Source organism: Muntiacus reevesi, chromosome 1, assembly GCF_963930625.1.
Source record: "Muntiacus reevesi chromosome 1, mMunRee1.1, whole genome shotgun sequence".
Lineage (NCBI taxonomy): Eukaryota > Metazoa > Chordata > Mammalia > Artiodactyla > Cervidae > Muntiacus > Muntiacus reevesi.
Window position 1 is genome coordinate 151,036,082 of NC_089249.1, and position 26,818 is coordinate 151,062,899.

At 36.0% G+C, this 26,818-nt stretch overlaps 1 protein-coding gene across 5 annotated transcripts; it reads left to right on the forward strand.

The window, feature by feature from the left end:
* Positions 1 to 152: 152 nt before the first annotated feature.
* Positions 153 to 23,840, forward strand: TMEM59 (transmembrane protein 59). 5 transcript variants are annotated; one of them, XR_010660027.1, is made up of 10 exons: positions 153 to 460; positions 4,128 to 4,160; positions 5,161 to 5,266; positions 6,623 to 6,717; positions 9,570 to 9,722; positions 11,782 to 11,863; positions 13,001 to 13,085; positions 15,420 to 15,528; positions 22,765 to 22,999; positions 23,203 to 23,372. XR_010660027.1 is itself a non-coding variant. In XM_065912474.1 (9 exons), the coding sequence occupies exons 1-9, from the start codon at positions 272 to 274 to the stop codon at positions 23,356 to 23,358; spliced, it is 1,008 nt and encodes a 335-aa protein (XP_065768546.1). In that variant the 5' UTR covers positions 167 to 271; the 3' UTR covers positions 23,359 to 23,840. The 5 variants fall into 5 exon arrangements, 4 of the variants coding, with proteins under 4 accessions (XP_065768546.1, XP_065768555.1, XP_065768562.1 ...); XM_065912474.1 differs by lacking the exon at positions 22,765 to 22,999 and having other exon boundaries at positions 167 to 460; positions 23,203 to 23,840; XM_065912483.1 differs by lacking the exon at positions 22,765 to 22,999 and having other exon boundaries at positions 169 to 460; positions 13,004 to 13,085; positions 23,203 to 23,840.
* The last annotated feature ends 2,978 nt before the right edge of the window (positions 23,841 to 26,818 follow it).

Sequence of the window (26,818 nt, forward strand, 5' to 3'; positions counted from 1 at the left end):
AGGGAACTACATGCCCCAGCATGCCTCGCAGAGGGAGGAGTCGTTTCGCTCTAGTACTCGCGATGTTTGGATCCACTTCCTCTCGCCAACCTCGAAGTTCGTAGAGGTGGGGCGGGAGGCGGCAGTTTCGGACGGGTCAGGGCGGAGCTGTGAAGACTACAGAGGCGGAAGCAGCGGCCCGCGGGGCGGGGAAGGGGCTGGTCCCGGAAGGAGGAGGAACCTTGAAAAGAAAACAGCAACAAGCTGTGCTGCTGTGACAGAGGCAAACAAAATGGCGGTGCCGAAGGGGAGACTATGGCTCAGGGCCCAACTGGGGATCTCGCCGCTGCTGCTGCTGGCCATGGCCCTGGCCGGAGGCTCGGGAACCGCTTCAGCTGAAGCGTTTGACTCGGTTTTGGGTGATACGGCGTCTTGTCACCGGGCCTGTCAGTTGACGTATCCCTTGCACACCTACCCCAAGGTAGGGCCCGTCCGAACCGGGCTACAGCCCTTCCCTGGTCGCCCATCTTTCCGCTCTCCCGCACCTCTGTCATTTCTGGGAGCATGATGTTGAATCCACCCTTCAGCCTTTGTCTCCCATCTATGTGGCTCCTGTTTTCTTCCCTAATCCTACCCGCATCCCGCTCCTGCTGTAATTACCGGAAGTTTGTGCCTCACCTACCCTGTAATAGGCCGGGGACAGAAAAATAAGCAAGACACGACCCCTTTTTTTCTGGGGGTTTTACGGGGAAGGCGGGGAAGAAGAACGCTCGGAGGGGAAGGAGGATTCAGATGATTAATGCAGGGTCCTCACTTTCCAGGGATGGCGGGGCGGAGGGGGGGAAGCTGCAGATACGCCAGTCCACTAAAAGGTTAGTTCTTAACCCCCTCTTCCCTTAGCGCCTCTCTGGGCTGGAAGCCTGCAGTCTGTACCTGGTGTCAGACAAGTAGATAATTCCCCCATAATATGAAATGTATTAAGGAGTGGGGAGACACTCAGCAAGGGCTTTCCGCCTGTGTTGAGTGTGTGCTAGGTGCTGACACTGGGACTGGGACTGGGACTGAGACGGCTTAGAGAAAAAGCAGTTAGGTTTCTACATTCAGAGAACTTACCTTTCGGTGCAGCAGAAGACAGGAGATTAGTAGAGTGGGAAAGAAACGAGACTGACCCTCGCAGCGGATCACATATTACGAAGAGAGTGACCCTTCCTCCCCTCCTTGTCCGTCCCTAGGTGCAGCCTTTCCTTTAATTCCATTCCACTTCTCAAGTTGTTTTTTCAGCTTAAGAACTGTTGACTGAGCATCCTAAATTGCATGGTTTGTCCCCCACCCTTCCAAATATGTGATTTGGGTATAAGCCCCGCCCCCCACACCACTGACTTTCTTTATAACAGCTTGTACTGATCTTTCTGCCCTTGTTTTTGCTTTGTCTTCCATATGCTATATGCTTAAGCATGTGGCTAGGCCTCTTTGCTCTCTCAAACTACAAAGTGACTAGGAGAAAAGGTTTAGAATGTTCCTTATTGGCAAGTGCTTTCAGGCTTTTGAAATGAAAAGTTCTAAATGCTGTTTCTGCCCATATATCTGTTTACTGCTGGGTTTTACATTGCTTGAGGATTATCAGTCTTCAAGAAAAAGTGTGGGAGAGGGGATTATCAAATTATCAGAGGCAAATATATCGTTAGCAATCAAGAGAGAGAAAAATGAGGAATTCTGGCTTCTAGACTTTTAAATCAATGTGTACTGCTCCTGAATACATTATTTTCTTCTCTTTTTATAAAATCGCTCATAAGTAAGAGGATTGTGTGAGGAAATTAATAATGATTTGGCCTGGAATTGGGCAGTGATTTATTTTGTATCTTTATAGTGTTGGGATATACTGGCCTTCCCTCCCACACACCTCCCACCCCGCCACCCCCGCCCTTTTTTTGAGATTTTCCTAGCATATTTGTAGTTACTTGAGTACATATGCTGGAGAATAAGCAATTTAAAAGGTTAGACATTTCTGGAACCTCTGAGTACTTTTATAATATCCACTACTTTCTAACAATTGATGTGATATCTATAAATCTTTCTTACTTTTTCAGTAAAACTATTCTCCCTAGGAACTCTAAATCACCTGGTTTCCTGTCCTGGACTTAAAGTTTATAAACTGCCTACTGTCTTATTAGCCAGTATGATGGGAGATCTACCTCCATTATCCCTAATTCTCACCCTGCCAAGTTGGGCTTTTCAGCTGAGGAAGTCAAGGCTCTGAAATGTTCAGTGACTTGACCTAGGTCACATAGCCAAGAAGTAGTGGAGTAGCAGGAATTCAATCCTAAAACTGGCTACACTGTACTGCTTTCTATTAATAAAGTTGTAGATTAAAAATATTTAATTATTTCACTGATGTCCTTTGGTCCTCCGTCAAATTATTGTGCTTTATGGTTTGGAAAAAAGCAGTGGGTGTTATATTATTTAAATTTACAAGCTCCTAAAGCCTCCCTTGGTCTAGTATTTGTGACTGGCAAATAGAAATCTCATTTTAATGACTCTTTCAAAATTATTTGTTGCAAGAAAGCGTGGTACTTTACTTGTTTGTAGTAAGTACTTAAAAATTATCATATTTCACCCTTTCACTTTCCTCAGAGGTAGAATTGTGTAACTTGTCTAGGTCCAAATACAGGAGACATAAGTCCTGTGAATAATAAAGATAATTAGAGTCAGCCTGGTCATTTTTAAGAGTGTGGGCTCTGGAACCTTACAAACCTGGTTTCATTCCCAGCTTTACAGTTACATATCTGTGTGTCTTTGATAATCACTTCTCATGACTTCATTTTGTCAACTGTAAAAAAAAAATCCTTACACCTTGCGGAGTAAGTGTGAGGATTAAAGATAATATACATGGTACTCTTAGCACAGTACCTAACACATGGCAACAGATAGTTTTTTCCTTTGTCAGATGTCATAAGGCCAGTTTGGTATGTGCAGTATATTAGTAGTGCTGAATAAGAGAATAGTTAGCTTAACTTAGCTCAGGATAAGAAAATGAGTGTAAAATCTATAGATAGTAGGGTTCCTTTAAGGAGGATTTGGTCTAAATTAGAGAAGGTATATTTTATATGAGCTTGCCAGTAATTTTGGATGCATAGGGCATGAAACATTGTATGAAACATGAAACACTTACTTAGAACAAGGATATGACTTAATTGCTACCAGTTGAGTGCCTGCTCTGTGCCAGGTGCCATATGATATATTAAGTGTTAACACCGTACCTGGTACATTGTGGGTGCTCACAAAATATATTATTAATGTCATATCTGTTTATTAGATAGTATAGCATAATATTAATGATGCTATGGATATAAAATAATATGTAAATAAAACACAAAATCCTCATCATATTTCAGGATTGACATGTAAGTATTGTCAGTGTTCTACAACTAAGGAAATTGAGGCTGAGAGAGATTAAGGCCCTTGCCTAAGTTGTGCAGAATAAATGATGAGGCTGAGTGACTAACCAGGGCTAATTCCTGAACCTAGACTCTTTTACCATGCTACACTCTCTTCTGAAAATCGTACTGGAGGGCTTATTGGATTGGTTTAATAAAAGAAAGCATATCTGAAAGCAAAATGGCTTGCAGTATAGCTCATACTAATGAGCTCATACTTCTCTATGCCATAGTAGGAAGTATGTGGTGCTCCAAAGACATGAGAGAATTCTACTGTCTTATAAAAGCTACTCAGGTATAAAATTTATTTTAATGGTTAAAAAACTCCTTCAATTTCACTGTAACAATAAATGCAGCTAGAACTGACATCCAGAAATGCACTACCTTCAAAGTTGTATAATAAAGATTGTTTAATATTAGACAATTAGGATGAAATGGTTGGATGGCATCACTGATTCAACAGACATGAACTTGGGCAAACTCCGGGAGATGGTGAGGGACAGGGAAGCCTGGTGTGCTATAGTCCAGGGGGTCGTGAAGAGTCTGATATGACTTGGTGACTGAACAACAATAAATACTAGACTGCAGCCATCTGCTCTTAGTGGATTGTTGCTGCTGCACAAATTTTACTAATCCTGCTGGAAAGAAATGCATAACTTTGTATTCCATTGGTTGCTAACTGGTATATGCACATGCTGTTTCCTTCCTTATTAGGTGCCTGCCAGTTTGTACACAGTGGATCACACAGTAAGTTGAGGGGGCTTCCCCACATATACTGGTTTGTTTCAAATACTACACATTTCACCAAAGGAAAGCCTGTTGAAGACATTGTCATTAGTCTTACTTAGCTGTTCACATTTTCCAGCAATGCAGAATCTTCTCTTGAGCTCTCACACAAATACAATGATGCCTACAACTGTTGTTTTCTGTTTTTAAAATGTATTATGATTAACACTACTACCATTTATTGAGCACCTTCAGTGTTCCGGGCACTGCACTAGGAATAGCTGTCTTCCAGCATTGTTGAGGGGTTTAGAGGTAATTTATAGCTTTTATTTCCTTTTTGACGTTTATCTGTAGATAGGTAAAGTAATGTGCATGCTGACCTGAAAAGTTTTAATCTAAGTCTGGCTGATTCCAATGGCCTTTTCCATATGTCACATGTTGCCTTTGTTTCTGTTTTCAGTTCGGGTAAACTGAGTTTTAAAAAATCCTTTCATTTAAGCATTTTTCTAAATGTGTACCTCACTTTGTGGGGGCCTTTATAGCACTATCTGCTATGTAAAACTAGTCATGATATTTTTCCTGATAGGCCTGATGATTTGTATAAATATTTATGTGGCAGAAGTACACCATTGGTCCTAAAGTACTTGTTTTCTCATTTTTGCCTCTATTAAAGTTCTGATTATGTCACTGTTATTTTTATTTTCAACTTTTCCCCCCAAAATATGACCATGGACTGTAGGAAAAGGGTGATGTTTTTATGCACTAGGTTTCTTTATATCACTTATTATTTGTTTTGGATATCACTGTTAAAGTAAGAAATTAAAACTTCTTTATGCGGCAGACTATATAGCCTTAAGTATTACCTGACTTCTATCATTTTTCTTTCTTTCAGTTATAAAACTTTTATTAGACAATTTATAATAAACCCTACTAACTTTGCTTTCTTTTTGACTTTTTTTCCCCCATAAGGGAAAAATACTATTTTTTTTTTGTTAATCCTCCCTGTTCTTGACCTCCCTAGGAAGAGGAGTTGTACGCATGTCAGAGAGGTTGCAGGCTGTTTTCAATTTGTCAGTTTGTGGATGATGGAATTGATTTAAATCGGACCAAATTGGAATGTGAATCTGGTAAGATGCTATGCTAATGACATCAGCAGTATATAACATTGGTGTTTTCTTTGAGTTGTGTTACGCTTTTTATGTATTTTCCTTGGAAAATGACAAGCATACTATTTAAACTAGTCATCAAGCATATTTTAATTATTATAAAGTTGAACTTCTAAGAGCTGCTGCTAGAAATTTCATGGGCTTTAAATTTCATCTATTTGTTGAGACGGTATTTATTTTGTACTACAGATAGGAACACCTTTGTTTAACCAAGTATTTGGTTTAGACAAATGCAATAGTGATTACCCTTCTCATAATTCATCACTATCCTTTCAGTGGATAGTATAATTTTCCTAAGCCTTTCAATCATAGGTTAGTTGACTTAGCTCCCAAGTTTTTTTTTTTTTTTTTACTGAATCAGGCCTTTGACTCAGTATTTAATAGTGTATTCTTTGTGAGTCATGCCAATAAAAGAAGTAACTAGAGTCTTTGTCATCTCTTAAGCCACTATTCTTACCTTTTGCCCAAAGCGATGTGTTTAATAAAAGAAACCTGTAATCAGGACAAAATTGATATTTGGCTTTTAAAAAACTATAATGGAATTTTCTTCATTCATTACCTTACACTGTTTATTCAGTGCAGTGAGGTAGCTTTCTCCCTATCACTATGCCACTATTTCCATCTACCCTGTGTGATATCATAACCTCTTTTTTTATGGCTCAGTCTCCTAACTGGCCATCTTTTTATATGTGCATAATACTGTTCAGTTTATTATCTAGTACCTTCGAGAAGTATACTACAAATGCATGACTGGGTGGGAAAAAAAATAAAATTGTGGTGTAAAGTGTTATATCACAGGAAAGAAATGACTCTAGTAAACTAAATAAAGAGCATATATGTGGTAGAGACTAATTCCAAGTTTGGAATCCTGCTGCAGAACATTTTCAAAGTTCAGTTTTCTCAGAATTTAGGATGTTAGACTGATTGTTTTATTTTTCTTAGCTCTACCTTGGTCACATACACAGCCAACAGATGGATGGAGCCAGAATTTCAGGTTGCCAATTCAGTGTTTTTTCTTTTCTGCAAACCTTAGCTATGAGGTTCACCTCATATGAATGTCATAATATAGCCAGAGCCTGAGTGTGTAATTAATAGATCTATTCCTGAAACATTTGACTTGTGGGAGGCAGAAGATATGGGATTTTAGTAAAATAAAACATTTGCTGTTATTGCCAAATATGAAAATTCATATTAGTGAAATAATTTTTAAGTATAATAAATTGCTTTATAAAATGCCAAATTCCTTACTTTCTGTTCTATCCCTTTTCTTTCTCTCCTTCTCTTTTTTTCTTGTAATTTACTGTTTTTCTCTTCCAGCATGTACAGAAGCATATTCCCAATCTGATGAGCAATATGCTTGCCATCTTGGTTGCCAGAATCAGCTGCCATACGCAGAATTGAGACAAGAACAAGTACGAAACAATACTGCCCTTCAGAAATGCCTGCTTAGATTGCACTTTGTATTGAAATGTGTATTGTTCACATGATCCTATTTCAGTATTATAATTAGTCTTCAGCAAGCGAATTATTTTTGCAAATAGAAAAGTCAGGTATTTTTGTATAATGCTTTAATGTTAAGAGGTATGTTCACACCCATAATCTCATTTTGTTTTTTTTTTCTTGGTCCGGTGACAATATTATCCCCATTTTGCATATGAAAAAACTGAGGCTCAGAGAAATGGAGAGTTCCTTTTACCCTACCTGCCATTGCCTTAGATCAGCATCTTTTCTCATCTGTATACTAAATTAACTGCCAATCTGTTTTCCCACGTCAGCCCCTTCTAGTCTATCATTTAGTCTGTGTCTGCATATTTATTTTCTAAATGGAAATCTCATGCCATGATTCTTCTATCTTATATACTTCAGTAGCTTCCGATTATATACAGGTTTAAATCCAAACCATTTATCACAGCCTGGCTTCTGATTACCTCTTCTATATCATCTCTTAGAGTTTCTACCCCTCATACTCTATCTAAGCATTTGGGGAAAAGTTTTTGAATTTTATTAACTTTGGCATAGGAAATACAACCACATGGTACAAAACTCAAAAGGTAAAAAAGAAAAAAATATGTGTATATTATATACACATACAGTTGACCCTTGAAAAACGTGGATTTTAACTGCAAGACCATTTACACTTGAATTTTTTTTTTCTTAATGTTATACTGCACTACATGATCTACAGTTGGTTGAATTCTCAGATGCTGAATCACAAATATGGGAGACCAACTATAATCTGTGTATATTCACAGATTTTAGCACCCCTAACCCCTGGCATTGTTCAAAGATCAATAGTGAAAAGTTTCCTACCCCTGTATCTCTTAACCACTCCATTTTCCTCCATTAATGTAGCCAGGGTTACCATTGCAGAGGTATTTTATACATATACAAGGATACATGTATTCTTTTCTAAAATACAAGTATAGTTAAAGACCTTGTCTACTCATTTTTTTCCACTACATATATATTTCATTATATGGATGTATCATTTATTTAAGTAGTCTCTTGTTTATAGTGGCTTCCCTTGTGGCTCAGAGGTTAAAGCGTCTGCCTGTAATGTGGGAGGCCTGGGTTCAATCCCTGGGTTGGGAAGATCCCCTGGAGAAAGAAATGGCAACCCACTCCAGTATTCTTGCCTGGAGAATCCCGTGGACGGAGAAGCTTGATAGGCTACAGTCCATGGGGTCGCAAAGAGTAGGACACGACTGAGCGACTTCACTTTCACTTTCACTTCACTTGTTTATGGACATGTAGGGTTGTTTCTAATTTTTTAGATTTACATATAATGCATATTTTTCATATTTACATTTCTAGAATAAAGTCATAGGAATACAATTGCTGAGTTAAGTATATGCATTTTTATTTTGAGAAATAGAGCAAAATTGCCTTGTATGGAGTTTCTGTCAGGTTTTAAAATTGAGATATAAATTCATACTATAAAAATCATTCTTCTGAAGTATTCAGTGCAGTAGTTTTTAGTCTATTCCAGACTGTGCAACCATCATTACTATCTACTTCCACAGCGTTTTCATTATCAAAAAAAGAAATCTCTTACCCATTAGCAGTCACTGTCGTTTCCTCCTCCTGCCAGTCCTTGGCAGTGTACTACTTTCATTACAGTTTTAATTTGTGTTTCTCTTACAAGTAACTTTAAACATATTTTCTAATTTTTAAGACCCATTTTTATTTCCCTTTTTCTTAATTGAGAAGTTCTTAATGTTTGTAATATGTTCATCATGACTTTATATCTTGTTTCTTCTATTCTGTGTCTGCCTAGTGAATCCTTTTGACTCAGGGCAAGTATCATGTTCTTTGTGAAGCCTTCTTAACCACCTCTCACCCCAGTTTGGGTTAGATGCCTTTCCCCATACACATGTATCACCCTGTGTTTCACCTCTGTCCTGCACAGATTAAACACAGGCATATGTGGATAAATAAAACACACTTGGCTTCTGATTCTTAAAATTTATAATCTCAATGAATGCTTATTTAGTGAACTAATCAATGAATGATTTCACAGCTTTTCAGTGGAAAAATTAGATCTGAATACAAATCTCTTCTGATTCTAAAAGCTCTTCTCTCTTAATAACCCCATACTGTCATTCTTTTGAAATATAGCCAGAACCAAAACTATCCCTAAAGTTCAGTGAATGGTGTCTCATGCTTATTCTCTAGAGGGGCTCACTGCTGTTGAATTAGTCAATAGTCAGAATTGAAGGGGAGATGATACCAGTTAATGTAAAAATCTCATCAGTAGTTTACTGTATGTAGTCAGCCGGTAAATATTTCCCTCACTCTGCCCTGTTATCAGATATCTCACATTTTATGCATATATTCCTTGGATTGATTTTTTACCTTCCTTTTTTCCATTGGTGTGTGTTACGGGATGGTTCATTTTACATGAAAGTATTAAAGATTTGTCCCTTCCCCTTCTACCTCTTGAGACCTTGTTAATCCTTGTTTAATCAAAAGAGAAGAATTAAGATTCTCTGCATTTTTGGACCTAATTCAAAAGCCTGTTAATTTCATAGAGGTGACAGGTAGCTTATATTCTATTAGGTGGTACATTAAAGGATCCTAGGAATTTAAGTTTCTCATGGTTAATTGCATAGATAATGAAGAGTTTACTCTGATGCTAATGACGATAATAGAGTCACTTGTTTTATACTCTGTCCAAATAAGGGTTTGATTATATTGTTCTTTTGTATATGTGTATATAAAAAATAATATATTTCACCTTGATTTAATCTTTTTTTTTTTAAAGCTCATGTCCCTGATGCCAAAAATGCATCTACTGTTCCCTCTAACTCTGGTAAGATCATTCTGGAGTGATATGGTGGACTCTGCACAGAGCTTCATAACCTCTTCGTGGACTTTTTATCTTCAAGCTGATGATGGAAAAATAGTTATATTCCAGGTGATAACTGTGCTTCATAGATTCATTTAAATACTAGCAGTAGTAATGTATATATTTTAAATGAATATCTTAGCATAGAATCACATACTTAGTCCCTTACAAATATTTATTATCAAATAATAATTACTTTTTAGCCTGCATTAAAACCTACATTGGGCATCAGGACCCAATGTGATTTACTCCTCCCTCTGCCCATTGGAAATCTATTTAAAGCCTATTGATCTGTATCTAACAAAATCTCTGAGTCTTCTAAATTTTAGAGTGGTTAATTAATAAAATGAAGCCTATAGATACAAGAGCGGAGAAGGCAATGGCACCCCACTCCAGTACTCTTGCCTGGAAAATCCCATGGATGGAGGAGCCTGCTAGGCTGCAGTCCGTGGGCTTGCTAAGAGTTGCACACGACTGAACGACTTCACATTTATTTATTGGAGAAGGAAATGGCAACCCACTCCAGTGTTCTTGCCTGGAGAATCCCAGGGACAGGGGAGCCTGGTGGGCTGCCATCTATGGGGTCGCACAGAGTTGGACATGACTGAAGGGACTTAGCAGCAGCAGCAGATATAAGAGATAAGAAAAATTAATGTAGTTTGAATATAAATAATGGTGTGTATTTATACCACATATGGATATTAGAGAAAAGCAATGGGACATAATTTTTAGTTGTTAATAGTGCTTTTCCTCTTAACTCTGATGAGAGAGAGAGCTTGTTGAAGAAGCATGTTGCCTTCTAGAGAGAGAACTTTTCTCCCAGTTCATTGTTTATCATGGGATTTGATAATTATAGCTGCTGTTTGGTGAAGGTTCATGTGTACTAGACATTTATATATTTTGTCTCAGCTCTCCAAACAACTTCATAAAGTTGCATTACAGTTGCTTTATTGATGAGGAAACTGCAAGGTTAGCTTGTTTAAGGTCACACTGCCACAAGTAACAGAATTAGGTGTCAAACCTGTTACTTTAGCTCCAAGGCTCATATAGCACCCTACTATGCTGTCTTCTTTTTAATTTGGTTGTTAAGTTCCTCGAATTTACCAGCCAATGAATTATGTTATGATATTTTCTCAGAAAATAATTAAAGTAAACCTTTTAATTATCACTGCCAAGTGAGTGGCTTACTATAAGCCTAGTATGTGATTTTTAGCATCATCCTGAGTCTTGGTTACCCTGTGATTTGGTAATACGTGAAACACAGAAGAAATTTTCTCTTAAGTTCATGAATAAGTTCTGTTTCCTAAAGCTACTTAAGTTGACTCTTAAGAGTGGAATCCTTCATTTCTGATTAGATGTATGGTTAACTGTTTTTCTCTTTGTGTCAACTTAAGAATGATTATGATGGAGAAACCCCCTACTCCAGAGCATCAGAGCTACGTGAAGATGTAAAGTATGGAGTTGTTAGCTATGTTTTTAGTCGCTTAGTTGTTTCCGACTCTCTGCAACGCCGTGGACTGTAGCCGGCCATGTTCTGCCCATGGGATTTCCCAGGCAAGAATACTGGAGTGGGTTGCCATTTCCTTCTCCAGAGGATCTTCCCAACCAACCCAGGGATCGAACCCACATCTCCTGCATTGATAGGCAGATTCTTTACTGCTGAGCCACCAGGGAAGCTCTAAAGTATGGAGTATTGAGCTAAAATTTGTGAGTTACTCATATGTAGAAAAGAATAGAATGTTTCAGATGAGAAAAGAAAAGAGATGTGTCTAACCAGAAATTTTGGCAATCTGCCAAATTATTCCTGATCAACCAGAGCTGGAAATCATTTTTTATTGGGTATGATAATGTACTATGTTGTAATCTATTTTTTTCTTTTTTAATGTTGTAAGGAAATTAAACTGACTCTTCTTGACAATGATGGAAATCTGTTTCTTTGCAAGACACTGGATCTAGTGCTTAGCACAAGCAATTATAATATATATTGTAGTTACTGTTTTATTTTTTATACCATACTTCTATTACTTTTTATCAATTTGAATGTCTATAGAGATGATATTTTACAGAACTTGCTACTGAGAAAGGCTTAAGAAGTACAAACGACTTAATTGCTTTCTTATCATTTTAGTCTAAACCAGAAATCCAGTATGCACCACAGTTGGAGCAGGAGCCTACAAATTTGAAAGAATCGTCACTAAGCAAAATGTCCTGTAAGTTTTATTTTAAGTAGCCTAGGATTAAAAACATGTAGCAGTCAGATCTGATGGTGGTAGAATTGGTTGTATGATTATTGGAAGGTGAATAAATAACTTAAAACTGTGGTCCTCAAACTTTATTGTGAATTATGGCCTGGAGAGCTTATTAAAAGCATTTCTGAGCCCCGCCTCCAAAGTTTCCAATTTACTCTATCTGAGATAAGACATGAGAATTTGCATTTCTAACAGGTTGCTGGGTTCTGTTGGCTGGTCTGGGGATCACACTTTGAGAATCACTATTCTAAAAACATTTCGTTTTCCTTTAAGGATGTTTTGAGTATGAACTAAGGAGATGTCCTGGTATCTTCCAATAAACTAACCAAATAGTGACACTACCCTGAAAATATGTTTTTATTCTTTTTTTATTTCTATGCTAGAAGTGAATTTAAACTCACAGAAATATAAAACATCAAGCTAAAACTATGCTTACCTTTTTCAATGTATTAACTCATTCCTTATTTTTGATACTGATTTTATTAACTTTTTAACTGTATCTTTTTATTTTTTTTTAAGATTTATTTATTTATTGGCTGTGCTGGGTCTTCATTGCCTCTTGTGGGCTTTCTCTAGTTGCAAAGAACAGGGGCTACTCTTCATCGCGGTGTGTGTGTTTCTCTTGTTGCAGAGCACGGGCTTCGGTAGTTGCGGGGTGTTTACTCAATAGTTATGCCCCCCAGGCTCTAGACTGCTGACTCAGTAGTTGTGGTGCATGGGCTTAGTTGCCACGCCACATACAGGATCTTCCTGAAGCAGGGATCAAACTTTGTGCCCTGCCTTAGCAGGCGGATTCTTAACTATTGGACCACCAGGGAAACCCCATCTTTAACTTCAGATTTGAACAAACCATTCTATTATTACATTCAGACATGGAAAGCATCAATGTCAATAAAAATTTGAAAATAAATTAGGAAATTCATAATGTTGTATAGTATCCAGTTGGTTTTTAATGTGCCAGAGGAACTTGCATTCATTATAAATATACCAGATTACATTTACAGAAATAACTGGGTACACTGTGTATATCTAGAAGCAGTCATTTGAGATCACCTTTTGAAATATAGGATATCATTAACTTGTATCTTATTATTTCAGCAGATCTGCAAATGAGAAGTTCACAAGCACATAGGAACTATCTTGAAGATGGAGAAAGTGATGGCTTTTTAAGATGCCTGTCTCTGTATGTATTCATCTTCACTTATGTATACAGAAGATAAAATCTGGCTTGTATCAGAGAGATGCAGTCCTTTTTATTATTTTAAAGTTATATTAACTGCTCAAAAGTAAAAAAAAAACAAACTTTTTTTTTCATCTTTTCCATACAAAAACTGTACTTTCGGATATTTTGGTTTGTTTAAAAGGTGATACTCACTCTACTTTAATAAAACCCAGGGTTTTTTTTCCGCAGTACAGAAACACTCTTGTTCTCACTGGGGGTCTTTGATTTATGTTACGATATGCACTTCTTCAGACATCTCAGTTAAGCTTTAATTAATTTAGTTGGAGGGCCAACTGTATATTTATTGAAAAAAATATTCACATGAATTTTTTTTTCAATTAAAAAAACAAAATTTTTAAAAATAAAAATAAATTCTCCCACATAGTTCAAACTTAAGTTGTTCAAGGATCAACTGTACTTATATAGCATTTACATTTTATTAGGTATTATAAGTAATCTAGAGATTATTTAAAGTGTATAGGAAGATGTGTGTAGGTTATGTGGAAATCTATGCCACTTATAAAAAGGAATTGATCACCCTCAGATTTTGGTATAGGAGGGGGTTGCAGTCCTGGAACCATTGCCCTGGGAGTACCAAGGGATGACTCTGTATTTGAATGGTTTGAGGGTTGTATTTTCATTTTTATATCTCCATGGCCAGACAGGAGGCTAGGGGAGGTGGATAAGGGCTATAGATTAAGGAGGGCTTTGTGTTTTATACTGAGTGTCATCTCCATGCCAAAGATTCTTAAGGGTGGCAAGGGAAAGTGGACTGGTGAGGGTAATGGGTACCTTGTGCCCTCTTGGGAAGAAATATGAAGCCTTCTAGAGTGAGGAGGGTTCTGTCAAAGTATGCAGCCTTCTACTCCTCCAAGGAGTTCTGATATGAGCCTTCCCCCTACAACCACCTGCAGCCCCTCTCCATAAAAAGGGACAGTAGCAGTTAGTGATGGTTATCTACCCGTGTCAGATACCAGGTCAAGCACTTGAGTAGAGAGGTGAACAAGTGGGCTGTGTCTCAAGTGTAACAACACTTCAGTAGTCCACACTGCATGCTCCCTGTAATTTCTTAGAGTAGAAATCGTTTCTTGACAGGTTTTAATCAGGTATCAGATACTTTTTATTTTAAAGACTGGATAAGAAAATAAGAACTGAACTTCAAATTTTCCCTTCCTTTTCCTTCCAAACCTGCTTTTGATTTTGTACCAAAAAAGGGGAGTTTTTCTCTCATTCTGTGTTTGGAGTTTTGTTGCAGTTTGATAAGTTTTATGAAACCTAAGTCATTGCCTAATCTTAAGTTACCATTTATTCTTTTTTTCCTTTTTGGTCACGTCACTCGACTTATAGGATCTTAGTTCCCTGACCAGGGATCGAATCCAAGGCCCCAGCAGTAAGAGCAATGAGTCCTAACTGTTAGGCCATCAAGGAATTCCCTACAGTCTATCCCTAATACTATACTACCTAGCATCTTACTGGTTCCTTACTAACCTTTAACATTTTGTCATGATATGTTATTCTTTTAAATCTAACGTTTTAAGAATAGCTTTTTCTTTGAATCTTAATCTATAGTTTGGCAAACAATAGGTCAATTATGGAAAAAACTCCATAATTCTTGTAACTAGCCTTCTACACTGAGATATTTTAATCATAAGAAAAATATAACTATCTTTTTTTAAGATACGCTGTGATGAATACAGAATGCCTCATAATAGATATACTCTTGTAAATTGAAATTCAAGTAAATTGTGGCAAGTTAAATATTTGAAATATAATAGAGAAGTTAACTTCTGGAAGCCTGTTGTGAGTCCTTTTATAAAACAAGTTATTGTTTCATAATTTACCTATTCTGTACCTTAATTCTTTGGGCTATTGGATTTTCTTAGAGCAAGTGTTATCATAATACCTTGCAAAAATATATTTGTGTAGCAGTATACAGTTTATAAAACACTTTGATTTGCTTTATCTCATTTAGTAATTTTAAAAAATCCTTAGCAGTAATTTGCTTTAATTTTATATATTTAGCAGAAAGCCAATATGTCTAATTTTTTAATTTATAAAAGTTATATAGCCATGTTATAGAAGCTTGAGAAATGGAGGAAAGGACATTATATCACCCTAATATAATAGCTATTATAATGTTTTCTTCCGTATGTTTTTTTAAAATAGTTTTAAGGGTAGTACACATAAAATTTTGTAGTATTTAAGTATATAAAATTGATTGCCTTTAATTGTTAAGAACCTTCTGTTTTTAATATTATGCGATTTTAACAAAACTGTTGATTTTTTTTTCCCCAGTAACTCTGGGTGGATTTTAACCATGACTCTTGTCCTGTCTGTGATGGTGTTGCTCTGGATTTGCTGTGCAACTGTTGCTACAGCTGTGGAGCAGTATGTGCCCTCTGAGGTAAATTTAATTCTAACCCTTAGGCCATTTGAAGACTGAGCCATATCATTTCCTTTTTTAAATGTTTTGTTTGTTTAACTAGAAAAGCAAAACCTTTCTACTAATAGAATGACGGTTTTAATCACACACATGGGGGTTGGCACACACGAGAATTACAGGTTTGCAGCATAAGCATCACTTCCCAATTTTCTGTCGTGCTAACTACTATAGTGACCAGTGTACACTGACTAACTTGAGTTCAATGTCTCTCTTCTCCCTAGGTCTTCTTTTTTTTTGTAATTTTTATTTATTTATTTATTTTTGGCCATGCCACATGGCTCAAGGGATCCTATTTCCCCAACCAAGGATCAAACTTTTGCCCCCTGCAGTAGAAGCACAGAGTCCCAACTACTGGACTACCAGGGAATCCCCTCGTAGGCCTTGGAGACCGAAAAAAACCCATTGACTTGTTTCTAAGGTGATATATAAGAAAGAAGTCTTGTGGAACTACTTCAAATTTTAAATTTAACATTGCCACAAATGTTAAGGAATAATTGTTGCTTTAGAAGCATCAAGACTGAAGCGTTTGATTTTGAGTAATGTGTTTTGCTATACTCTGAGAGAGATGGAACACTATCTTGACTTTCCTGTTAATTAAAATTTAACTGGCCCAGGAATCATAAGGTAAAGGACTTTTGTTTCAGAAAAAGCCTCTAATTTGATGATTCAACTTAGCTTTAAAGGAAGAAAAATTATTTATGTAGCTAAATATAAGATAATAAATTCTATTGACATCACATCCAACTGAAGTAAACTTTAGTTCTTGTGTGCCTTCAAAATCCAGTAGAAAAAGAGTGAAAAGAAGGAAGGAGGGAAATTAAAATAGAATCTGATAATAAGTAGTTAGCATGTCCCTAGCATGATGCTTGAACAGTACTCTTATGTTCACAGACTATAAAGATATGCTATAAGATTTACTCATGAATAATGATTCAGATAATATTTTTCATGTTTTTATTAAGACCATATGGGATATAGGCACACAGAATTGGGATAGGATAATGTTGATAACTGATATTTATATAGTTGTTCAAAATTTACAAAGTGTTTTCATGAATCTTACATGTCCAACACAACTCTACAGCAGGTTTTATTATTCATTTTGTAGATGAGTAAATAAGCTTGTGAAGTTTACTTTCCTGGGGTCCACAGCTATGAAAGTTTTGAGCCTGGAATTAAGCTCCTGTCTTTTGACTCTGCAACTCCTATGTCTTTTCCTATATACCATCTTTCCTCCAGCTGATCAACTATTTAAGTGGCACAAATAATAAATAAATGAAGTGTTAAGGAAAGCAGAGAGTATGTGTTGGATTGTCAGGATAGGTCATGAGGGTCTTGACCTGAACTTTGAAGAATGATATGGATTAGCAGAGAGAGAAAAGTGGACAGTTTTTAAACAAATGGATAAAGTTAGACAGGGTTGCCTTGAATTGTGGAAATATCAGATATCAGAGAGTGGGTAAATTTCTAAAGAACTCATCTATTTATGATAGCATCTGAACAACCTCTTTGCTTATTACCTACTTGTGTTCCTGTTTAGTTCTGATGTCGATATTTTAATCATTTTTTTTGTTCTTGATAAAGTAGAAGTTAGACATCTTATATAGGATTGCTTTTGCCTGTTAACTTACTTTTGAACTGCCCCATGACTCTAAATCCTCATGGCAGCAAAGCTACAAACCTGTAGTATTAAATTTTTGTTTTACCCTCCATCACTAGGGAACTTGATAATGTGACTCATATCAGGAGCTCATCTGTGTAACCTCTTTGACACTAGGAATTTGAACACCACCAGTACCACATGGTTTATGTTTTTGAGCCAGGATGCTCAAACGCTTACTGAAACAGTTCCTAGATGGACATTTCATAGTTCTTCCTTTCTTAACCTCCTTACTTGACTTACAGAATTGCCATCTTCTGGTGTTCTTTAGACATAGCAATGCCTCTCATTGGTGTTTGATTACATCTTACAGACCTGGGAATCCGTCCCTCCTTTTCAGATGACTCTTGAGCTTTCTCTTCCTTTTAGATGTTGTCTCTGCTGTGATAAATTTTGTCTTGATTGTATAGTTTTAATTCTGTGAGAAGTTCTCTTCCCTTATTTCCAGGTTGTTTGTAGAGCATCTCACTGTTTGCACATATGCCCCCCACACCCCTGGATCATGAAGCCTAAAGCATTAGAACCACATGTGGAGTCCTATTAGCAGTTATTACATTCCCTCCTGATATCTGCATGTGGGTGTCACTTTGCCCCTCTCTAGAACTCTTCTTCCTGTCCTTAACAATCAAGAATATGGTGATACCCTCAAAGAATATATACTTTTACATTTTTCTTGAAAATGTATCAAAGACAGCTGTTTGTATTCACTGCTTTTAGGCTTTACTTTGTATTTGAAACCTCACTGGCTAAGTAAGTAATGTTTTTTCAGCTCTGTTTTTAATTATAAAAGTTCTATATATTTGACATAGAATTTATAAAGTTATATATAAAGAAGCAGGGGGAAAAAAAAAGAAGCAGGAAAAAAAATCACTCATCCATAACTATTTTGTATTGCCATTTTAGTGGATTTCTTATTTAGGAAAATTCTGAAATAACTTATCTTTAGCCTCTTTTGCACATAGTAAATAGTCATCATACATCATTTAATAATAGTGCCAGAAAGAGTGGGCATTGGTTGATCTTAATGCAGTATCATTTTGAGTAACTTGACTTATAAAGATTTTGATCCTTATTTCTCCACTTTCCCCCCCTGTTCTTTCACAGTTAGGATGTCATTTTTGGGGGAAACATCATGAAATAATAATGCCTTTCTCTTGTTGAACTACCTATTTAGGATAGTAAAGAGTTGTCATTCACAGTGATCCTTGTCAGGCGGGTGAAACCTGACTTATAAAACCAGGGTTCAGCAGTATTGGATATTCCTTTCTAGAGATCAGGCAGCCTCAGAAAAGTACCGAAGCAACAAGTAATCATATAAATGCTGTCTCTGTTATCTTATCTGTTTGTTTCCTTTTTTATTTGCCAGACCCATGATCATCTGATTTCACATGGTCAGTTAAAAAAAGTTTTAAAAGACTCCAAATAATATTCACGTTAGTAAATCACATACTTCCTGGTCACATCCCGTGTGCCAGACCCTGTTCAAGAAATTAGAAAATGAAGAATAAGATCACGATGAACAAAGTTAAATGTTAAAGCTTTCAAGACTTGAGTAGAATGAAACATGTTTTAAACTCTAATAAACATTATTTTCTTTGTCTTTAAAAAAAGACCAAGAATCTTACTGTTTTGAATCTTTAAATCTCAAGAGAGACAATCAAAAAACTATATAAATGCCAGAGCTGCCATAGCTTTTTAATCTAAGTTCTGTTAAGAAATTTAGTTTTGCAGATTTTTGTTCTTTCTCAAACCTTTATTAAATGTAGTAAGTTTTTTTATACATGCATATAAAAATAGTATGTATAATATATATATTTTAGAAAACCTAAAATGTGAATTTAGAAAACCTAAAAAATGGATTTTTGCCTAGCTAAAAAATGTATGACATTCTGATTCCACTTGTCTAAGTATGAATAGAACGCTAAATTTCTAACTTATATTCACTCAAAACTTTGATATAGTTCCATTTATTCTGGCATATAATATTATTGCTTAAAGACTAGAAAGCTTATTATTATCTTAGTGATTTTTTTAAAATTGAGGCTTGAAATTTCTAATCCATTTTGAGAATATAAAGAAATACTGTGTTGTAAAACAAAACAAAGTGCAAAATAGGAAATTAACACGTGATATAGTATTATTAACTAAAGTGCAGGTTTCGTTCAGATTTCACAAAATTTTATGCTGGAATCTATTACTTGTTTTCTTACGTTATTCAAGATTCCACCTTGTATCTAGTTGCATTGCGCAGCTAAAGCTGCATGCAACAAACTCTGATAAAGTCAGAATTTTCATTTTTATTCTGTTACAGATATTTTCTAACTTTCCTTGTTATGGCTTCTTAGATACATCCATCATTTAAAAGGGACATTTAATTTCCAAATACATGGTGTTTTAAAAGTAATCTTTAATATTAATTTCTCATTTTGATATTTATTTCTCATTTAAATGCTTGCTTCTCTGCAGTTTTTTCAGTCTTTTAACGTGGGCTTTTTTTTTTTTTTTTTTTAACGTGGGCTTTTGATGGCTGAGTCTGAGATCTCCCTTGGTAAATATCACTTTGTACTTGAAAATACACGAGTTATTTTCAGATATCTTTTGATACTGATTTCTGCCATAATTCCACTGTGATAAGAGAACAGACTGTAAGATTTCAATACCTTTAGACCATGAAATTTTTGCCCTTTGTTTTATGCCTCTGCGTATGTTCCAGGGTCTCCTGGTTTACATCTATGAGAACTTGAATGGAATTTGTGTTCTACTGTGTGAAAACTGTATAAACCTTAATAATGATGAATTGGCTCATAGTTGCTTTTCAGGTCTACTATATCCTTCTACTTTTCTACTCGTTCTATTAATTTTTGAGAGTTTAATATTGAAACTCCAGATAAAAATCTTAATCTGTCTACTTAAAAAATAATTGTAATATAGAGTGGAACTATACATAACTTTGTATTTTCCAAGTCTTCTATAAATGTATTATCTTACTTTCATAATTTAAGAAAGAAAGAAAAAAATTGAGTCTAGGAAAAGATTTATGTATAATAACTTGCCTAAGATTCCCTAACTGGTTAGTGAAAATCCAGGCCTAAAGCCCAAATACATATTTAGTATTTAAATTTAAGTTTTAGAAGTAATACTTGTGACATAAGGGGCTTCCCTGGTGGCTCAGATGGTAAAGAATCCTCCTGCAATGCCAGAGACCTGGGTTTGATTCCTGGATCAGGAAGATCCCCTGGAGAAGGGAATGGCTACCCACTCCAGTATTCTTACCTGGAGAATTCCATGGACAGAGGAGCCTCGCGGGCTACAGTCCAGAGGGGTCACAGAGTCAGACACAACTGAGTAGTCGACTAACAGTGAGCGACTGATAAAATTGATTTCCTCTTCCTCAGTTCTCAGATAAACCAGTCAGTAGTTTTAAAACATTTTCCCATGCAGTTGCCTTTTTAAAATTTTTTATTTTTTGCTTTTTATCCGATGTCCTTCTACTGTAGACGAGGAGTTTAGTTCCTTACACCGTCTCTCACATCTCTTCACTTCCTAGTTCTTATAATGTGTATTATTACTTTGCATACTTTTAGTGAATGCTTTGTAAATTTCTATTGACTCCTTATTACTGCTTTTCACTTTCTTCCTATACTCAATTTTCATTAGTTAAATCCTTGAGAAATAAAATAAATTCATTCTTCTGTATATATGCTTTCAGGCTCTGCTATTGGTTGATCTGAAAATTTAAAATCCATATTTACAATATTATGATTATGTAGATATTCAAAATAGAACCAAGTACAGTGGTGATTAGAGTCACATGAAAGCAAATTACAAACCTGAATTACTTACAAGTGTTCCCAGGAGAATCTTCCAAATCTCTCTGCTTAATGGAACGTTTGTTTTTTTTGTTTTGTTCTGACTTTCTTCCCATAAAAGTCATCTCAGTTGCCCTTGTTTCTTGTATGTTGCTTTCTTCCTTAGATTCCTCTTTACTTTTGAAATACCTCCTTAAGTAATTTTTTTCATAAAAGATACTTGGGCAGTTAACTTTCCAAGTTAACACATTTGAAAATACCTTTATTGTACCCTTGTATTTGATTGATAATTTGGAGAAGAAAACGGCAACCCACTCCAGTATTCTTGCCTGGAAAATTCCATGGACGGAGGAGTCTGGTGGGCTACAGTTCATGGGGTTGCAAAGTCAGACACAACTCAGCGACCATTTTGATTTTCACTTGAGAATACAGAGTAGCCACAAAATCACTAAACGTACTGATTAGAGGTTATCCATATGCTCCCATCCATTTCTCTGCACAAATTTTACTCTTTCTCCTTGTTCTTTTAGATAGCTTCTTCCGTACAGATGTTTGAAATCATTTAAACAGTTTCTATCACTGTTTCAAGGCTTTTAAATTTAAGTAGTGTTTTTCAAGGCTTTTAAATGTTAAGTAGAATTGTGAAAGTTTTTCTTTTATTGTTCCTCAGAGCAAATTATCACCCAAATAAAACCCAAGTTATTAATTTGGATTTTAAGGAGGCCTCACTATATCAGATCCATGTCCAATCCATCAACCATTGAATTTGTCTTGAAAATATTCTCTTAACTGGAAAAGTGTCAAGTACTGGGCCACTTCCTTGCTAAAGGATTATTGTTACATTGAAACAGTAGACGGCAGACCACATCAGAAATGTGTTCAAGTAGGCAGCCATCATGACAATCACTTTTAGAACATTTTCATCACCCCAGAAAGGAAACTGATACTAGTAGTCACTCTCCATTTCCTCCAAGCATCTTTACCAGCCATAGACAATCCATATGTGTGGTCTCTTGTGACTGGCCTCTTTCACTGAGCATTACGCTCCATATTGTTGTACATATTGATACTGTAGATACTTAAACTTCGAAGGTGCTCTTTATTCAGCACCTACTAAAAGCATCTTTCCAACATTAATATACTTGTATATGGTTCTGTTTTTTTTTAAATACATATTTGTTTTTTACTTATTTATTTATTTGGCTGCACTGAGTCTTAGTTGTGACATGTGGGATCTTCTAGTTGTGGCTTGCGAACTGTTGGTTACAGCATGTAGGATCTAGTTCCCTGATCAGGGATCAAACCTGGGCTCCTTGCTTTGGGAGTGCAGTCGTAGCCACTAGACCAGCACGGAAGTCCCTATCTTTTTAATAGTTAGTTGCCCTGTCAATAATGTCAGCGCTTCAGTTTTTAGCTCACAGAATCAGAGATTTATTGCCACATGCGTTAACAACAAAATCTACCCCACCTCTTAGTAAAAACTTTTCTTTTTCTACCTTTAGAAGATAAACCTGTATCTAAATAGATATACTTTCAAAAGATTAAATTAGACATTTCCATTATACTTCAGTGAGTTTTATGACATTGCCCTAATGATGTTTATGCTTTTATTCTTTCATTTTAGTATCTTTTTGAGTATGTTAGTAACAATTTGAACTTTTATATGTTTATGAAGACCTTTCTGTCAATGTTAAACTATTTCGTGTATATTTTTTGTTCTACTCACAGACTTAAAATTGTACATACCATTTTCCATATATGTTAATTTAGAACATTTAGTAGCAGAGGAACTTACTCCAAATCATTTGACCACTTGGTTGGAGAGATAAGACCTCAAAGGAATTGATCACTCAAGGCATCAAGCATCCGTAATCCATGCTCCAGAATCAATACCAGGTGTGGTATGACCACACTTACTCCATTTAAACCTGAGCAATTTTTCCTGATACTCAGTTGTTAATTTGTAAGTATTTTAAGTCAGGACATATGGAAATTTTTTATTTGACTATCCACTGGGAATTGAATCACATATCTATAATCTTTTTTTTTTTTTTTTTTTAAACCAAATCTTAACATATTAAATTGCTATTTGAAACCTTACTTGGAGAGGTTCTTAATTATCCAAATTGCTAATGTTCATTGATTGATTTTTTTTTCCTTTTGCAGAAGCTGAGTATCTATGGTGACTTGGAATTTATGAATGAACAAAAGCTAAACAGATATCCAGCTTCTTCTCTTGTGGTTGTTAGATCTAAAGCTGAAGATCATGAAGAAGCAGGGCCTCTACCTGCAAAAGTGAATCTTGCTCATTCAGAAATTTAAGCTTCTTTTTTTTTTAAGAAAAGTGGAATAGACATCTAAATTTCCATTCCTCATAGAGCTTTTAAAAATGGTTTCATTGGATATAGGGCTTAAAAATCACTATTAAATGCAAATAAAGTTACCCAAATCTGTGAAGACTGTATTTGCTATAACTTTACCTTTAATTTTTTTCTAGTAATTTAAGAGATGGCTATTTGGGATTGTATTTTTATTTTACTAATATCTGTAGCTATTTTAATTATTATTTGCATTGTTTTTGTTTGTTTCCTTTCTTAGCCAAATTCTGTGAGCTGATTATTGTTCTTCCCCACCGCCTGCCATGTCACTCACCTTAGTTAATAAGCTGAATACTCAGTAGGAAATGATGCTGTTGCTCAGAAATGGCCAACAACTTGTAATTTGAAGTTTAGAAGAAAATACCCTTTAATACACTACATTTTCAGTTGTATGGAACTGAAATCATTAAAATTTTCTTTGAATAATTATGTGCTGAAATTTGAGTTAATATGCAGCTGATTTTCCAGATTTTCCCTTTCGCCACTGCCCAACCCAGAAAATAAACAGGAAGTGTTCTGTGTCTGTTTATTGCTATATGATCAAGAAGCAAATGAAAGCAAAAATGATCTTCTCACAAGTGTATTTTATGTTATTTTGCACAGACTAGATTTTTTCTGTTGGATGAATCTTTCCAAAGAACTATTTTTCTCTGTTATAAAGCATGTCAAGTATAAGTTAAAGATATTTTCAGAGAAAACTTCATTTTGACAGTAAAAATTTGACTCTAGTGATGCAGGACTAAGTTTAGATTCCACTTTGCAGAAAATAGTTGTTATTATCATTCCTTTATTATTATTATTATCAATAATACAGGTACAAAAATAAGAATGACATCAGGTAACATAATACACTACAGTCTTAAAGTGATTCAGTGTCATTATACCATGAAATCTTAAATGACTTTGCAAACCATTATTTTTTTACTCATGTGGGCATTACTGGCAACTACAGTAGTGCCAGTTGACTGAAGAGTGAGTCACTAATTTACCTTCAGCCTAGTCGTTAGCTTTCTCTGAGTCAAAAGAAAATACAATTAACCAAGTAAGGCTTTGGTCACAAGATAATAGGTTTTGGTTTTCTAAATAGTAGATTGTCTAGATTTGGTAGATAGAGGGTTAGAAAGTATGTGAACACATTCAAATGGGGAAAAGAGGAAATTACTAACTGGTTGCCAAGCAGTCATTGTCTCTTTCTTATTTTGTGTGAGAATACAATTATAAAAACACAAGAAACGGACTGGATTTACCTTAGGGAAAAAAAAGCCCAGTTGTCTTATTTACCACTTATGGCACACACTTATGTTCATTAATCAGACACAGGTTTAATTGTAGTGCACCAAGTGAAGGAAACTGAGGGGGATATGTTCAAAATGCTGCAGATTTGTAGGAGTCAGCCTACAATTAGGAAAGTCCTCCCTTATAAAAACAAAACAAAACAATGCAAAAGATAACCTGAACAAGAGAGCAACTATATGACTATCCTATATTCTTCCACCTTCCCTTGGTTTTCCTTCTCTTTGCTTCCTGAATGAAGTACCCCGAGACACCGTCATTCCTCTTGAAAGTATGATCCAAGTTTAGACAGATTTTCACCTCCTGTTTATGAGACAGTTCATTGTATGTAGAAATACCCAATCATTTCTCTATTTGGTAGGCACTCAAATACTTGAGTCCTTTTTATTTTAGCATGATTAACCAGACATTTTCAAAAAACACTTAAAAAAATTACCACCCCCTCCCCCAAATGTATACAGCATTAAAATATTTGACTTGAAAATTCCAACAAAACTGGCCCCTTTGCCTCAAGTAACAGTTTAGCCCTTTCAGTGGACCCAACTTTACTTAGTTTCCCTTAGGTATCACCTTTCCTACCACATAACATCTTGAGAACTTGCCTTTGTTCCTATGCAAATAATCAAAACTGTTGGTGTCTCTGGTTCAGTCCTGCCAGAAGGACTTGGTTCAGGTCCCTGGTCTAAGAGATATGCTGATTCTGATGGTTACGAACATGGTAGTAATCCTAATGAATGATCTAGGCCAAAGATTCCCAATCTTTTCACAAAACTTCATGGATACCCTCTCAATATGGTATATTTTTTGTAAATCAGAAATTACCAGATTATCTGGTCTATTGATCTTAGAAATCCTTATGATGTATTCTCTGTCAACCTGAGCTGCTTATTAGCGTGTTGAAACCTGGTACTTTGGCTCAGCCAAAAGCAAACAAGTTTATCCCTTGTTATTAGTCTGTGGCTTTATTTTAGGTAAATGTGCCATTTCCACTGTGATTTTTTTAAAATACATAAAATAGTTCCCATTATAATTTTTGTGGGCTCTTATGTATCTTAGGATCACACGAGGAGAATCATTAATACAGAAATTTGTGGACCTTTTAAAATAAAGCTAGTCAGCCCTCCCACCAACCTTTGGAACAATCTGTAAAATTTTCAGCTATGTCCCCATTGTCACCACACCATGGCAGTGATTTTGCCAAGATATCCTATTAGAGATCCACAGTTTAACCTTTGAACAACCACTTGAGAGCCCGAGTGTCAGGCCTTATGCTGGATGATGGAACTGCAACAACAAAGACCCAGTACCCAACTCTGGTTGCTCAGATTTTAAACAAGGAGACAAAGTGTTATTAACGTGATACGACCAGATAAGCGTGAAGTACTATGGGAGGATTCCTAGCTTCAATGGTACCCATGCTTAAACCTGGAGGGAAAAGGAAAGCCAGACAAAATACAGGGAGCAGTGTACCAGTGAGGATAGCATGCTCACATCTAGAGGCAACAGGTGGGGAACTGCAAATGGTTTAGCAGCCTGAGAGAGCATATGCAAAAACATAGCAACAGATGGAGCTAGACAGACCACAAAATAAAGGACCTTAGTAAACCCGGACCTGGTCCTGAGCAAGACGGTAAGCATAGGTTTCAAGCATGAGAGCAACAGTGCTTCAGAACAATGCACTTGACAACAGTGCGCCTGATAGACTAGGGGGGCATCTGAGAGGACAGCAACGTCTTAGCTCTGTAGTTACCTCCAGGATCTATTAAATTTTGTGTTTATCCAGCCACAGAGAAATGGGAAATTCCATTTGCTTCCCAGGGTTGGTTTTTTTGTTTGTGTTTTTTTTTTTTTTAATGCCCAATAACCCTATTTCATTTTGTTTGACATATATTAATATTTTTGAGCTCTTAAGTATAAGGCTCTCTGTTGCTCCACATTATTGTTTGAATGGTAAGCCTACTCGTTGGGTCATAGGCACAATCTGAGTATTGCCAAGCAAACTGGAAGGCTGTACCATGGACTCCCTAAGTTTCTTACCATACTTCATGTTGGGCTAAATTTTTAAACCACAATGCTTAGTCTACTTATTACTGTCCTCAAATTCTAGGTTT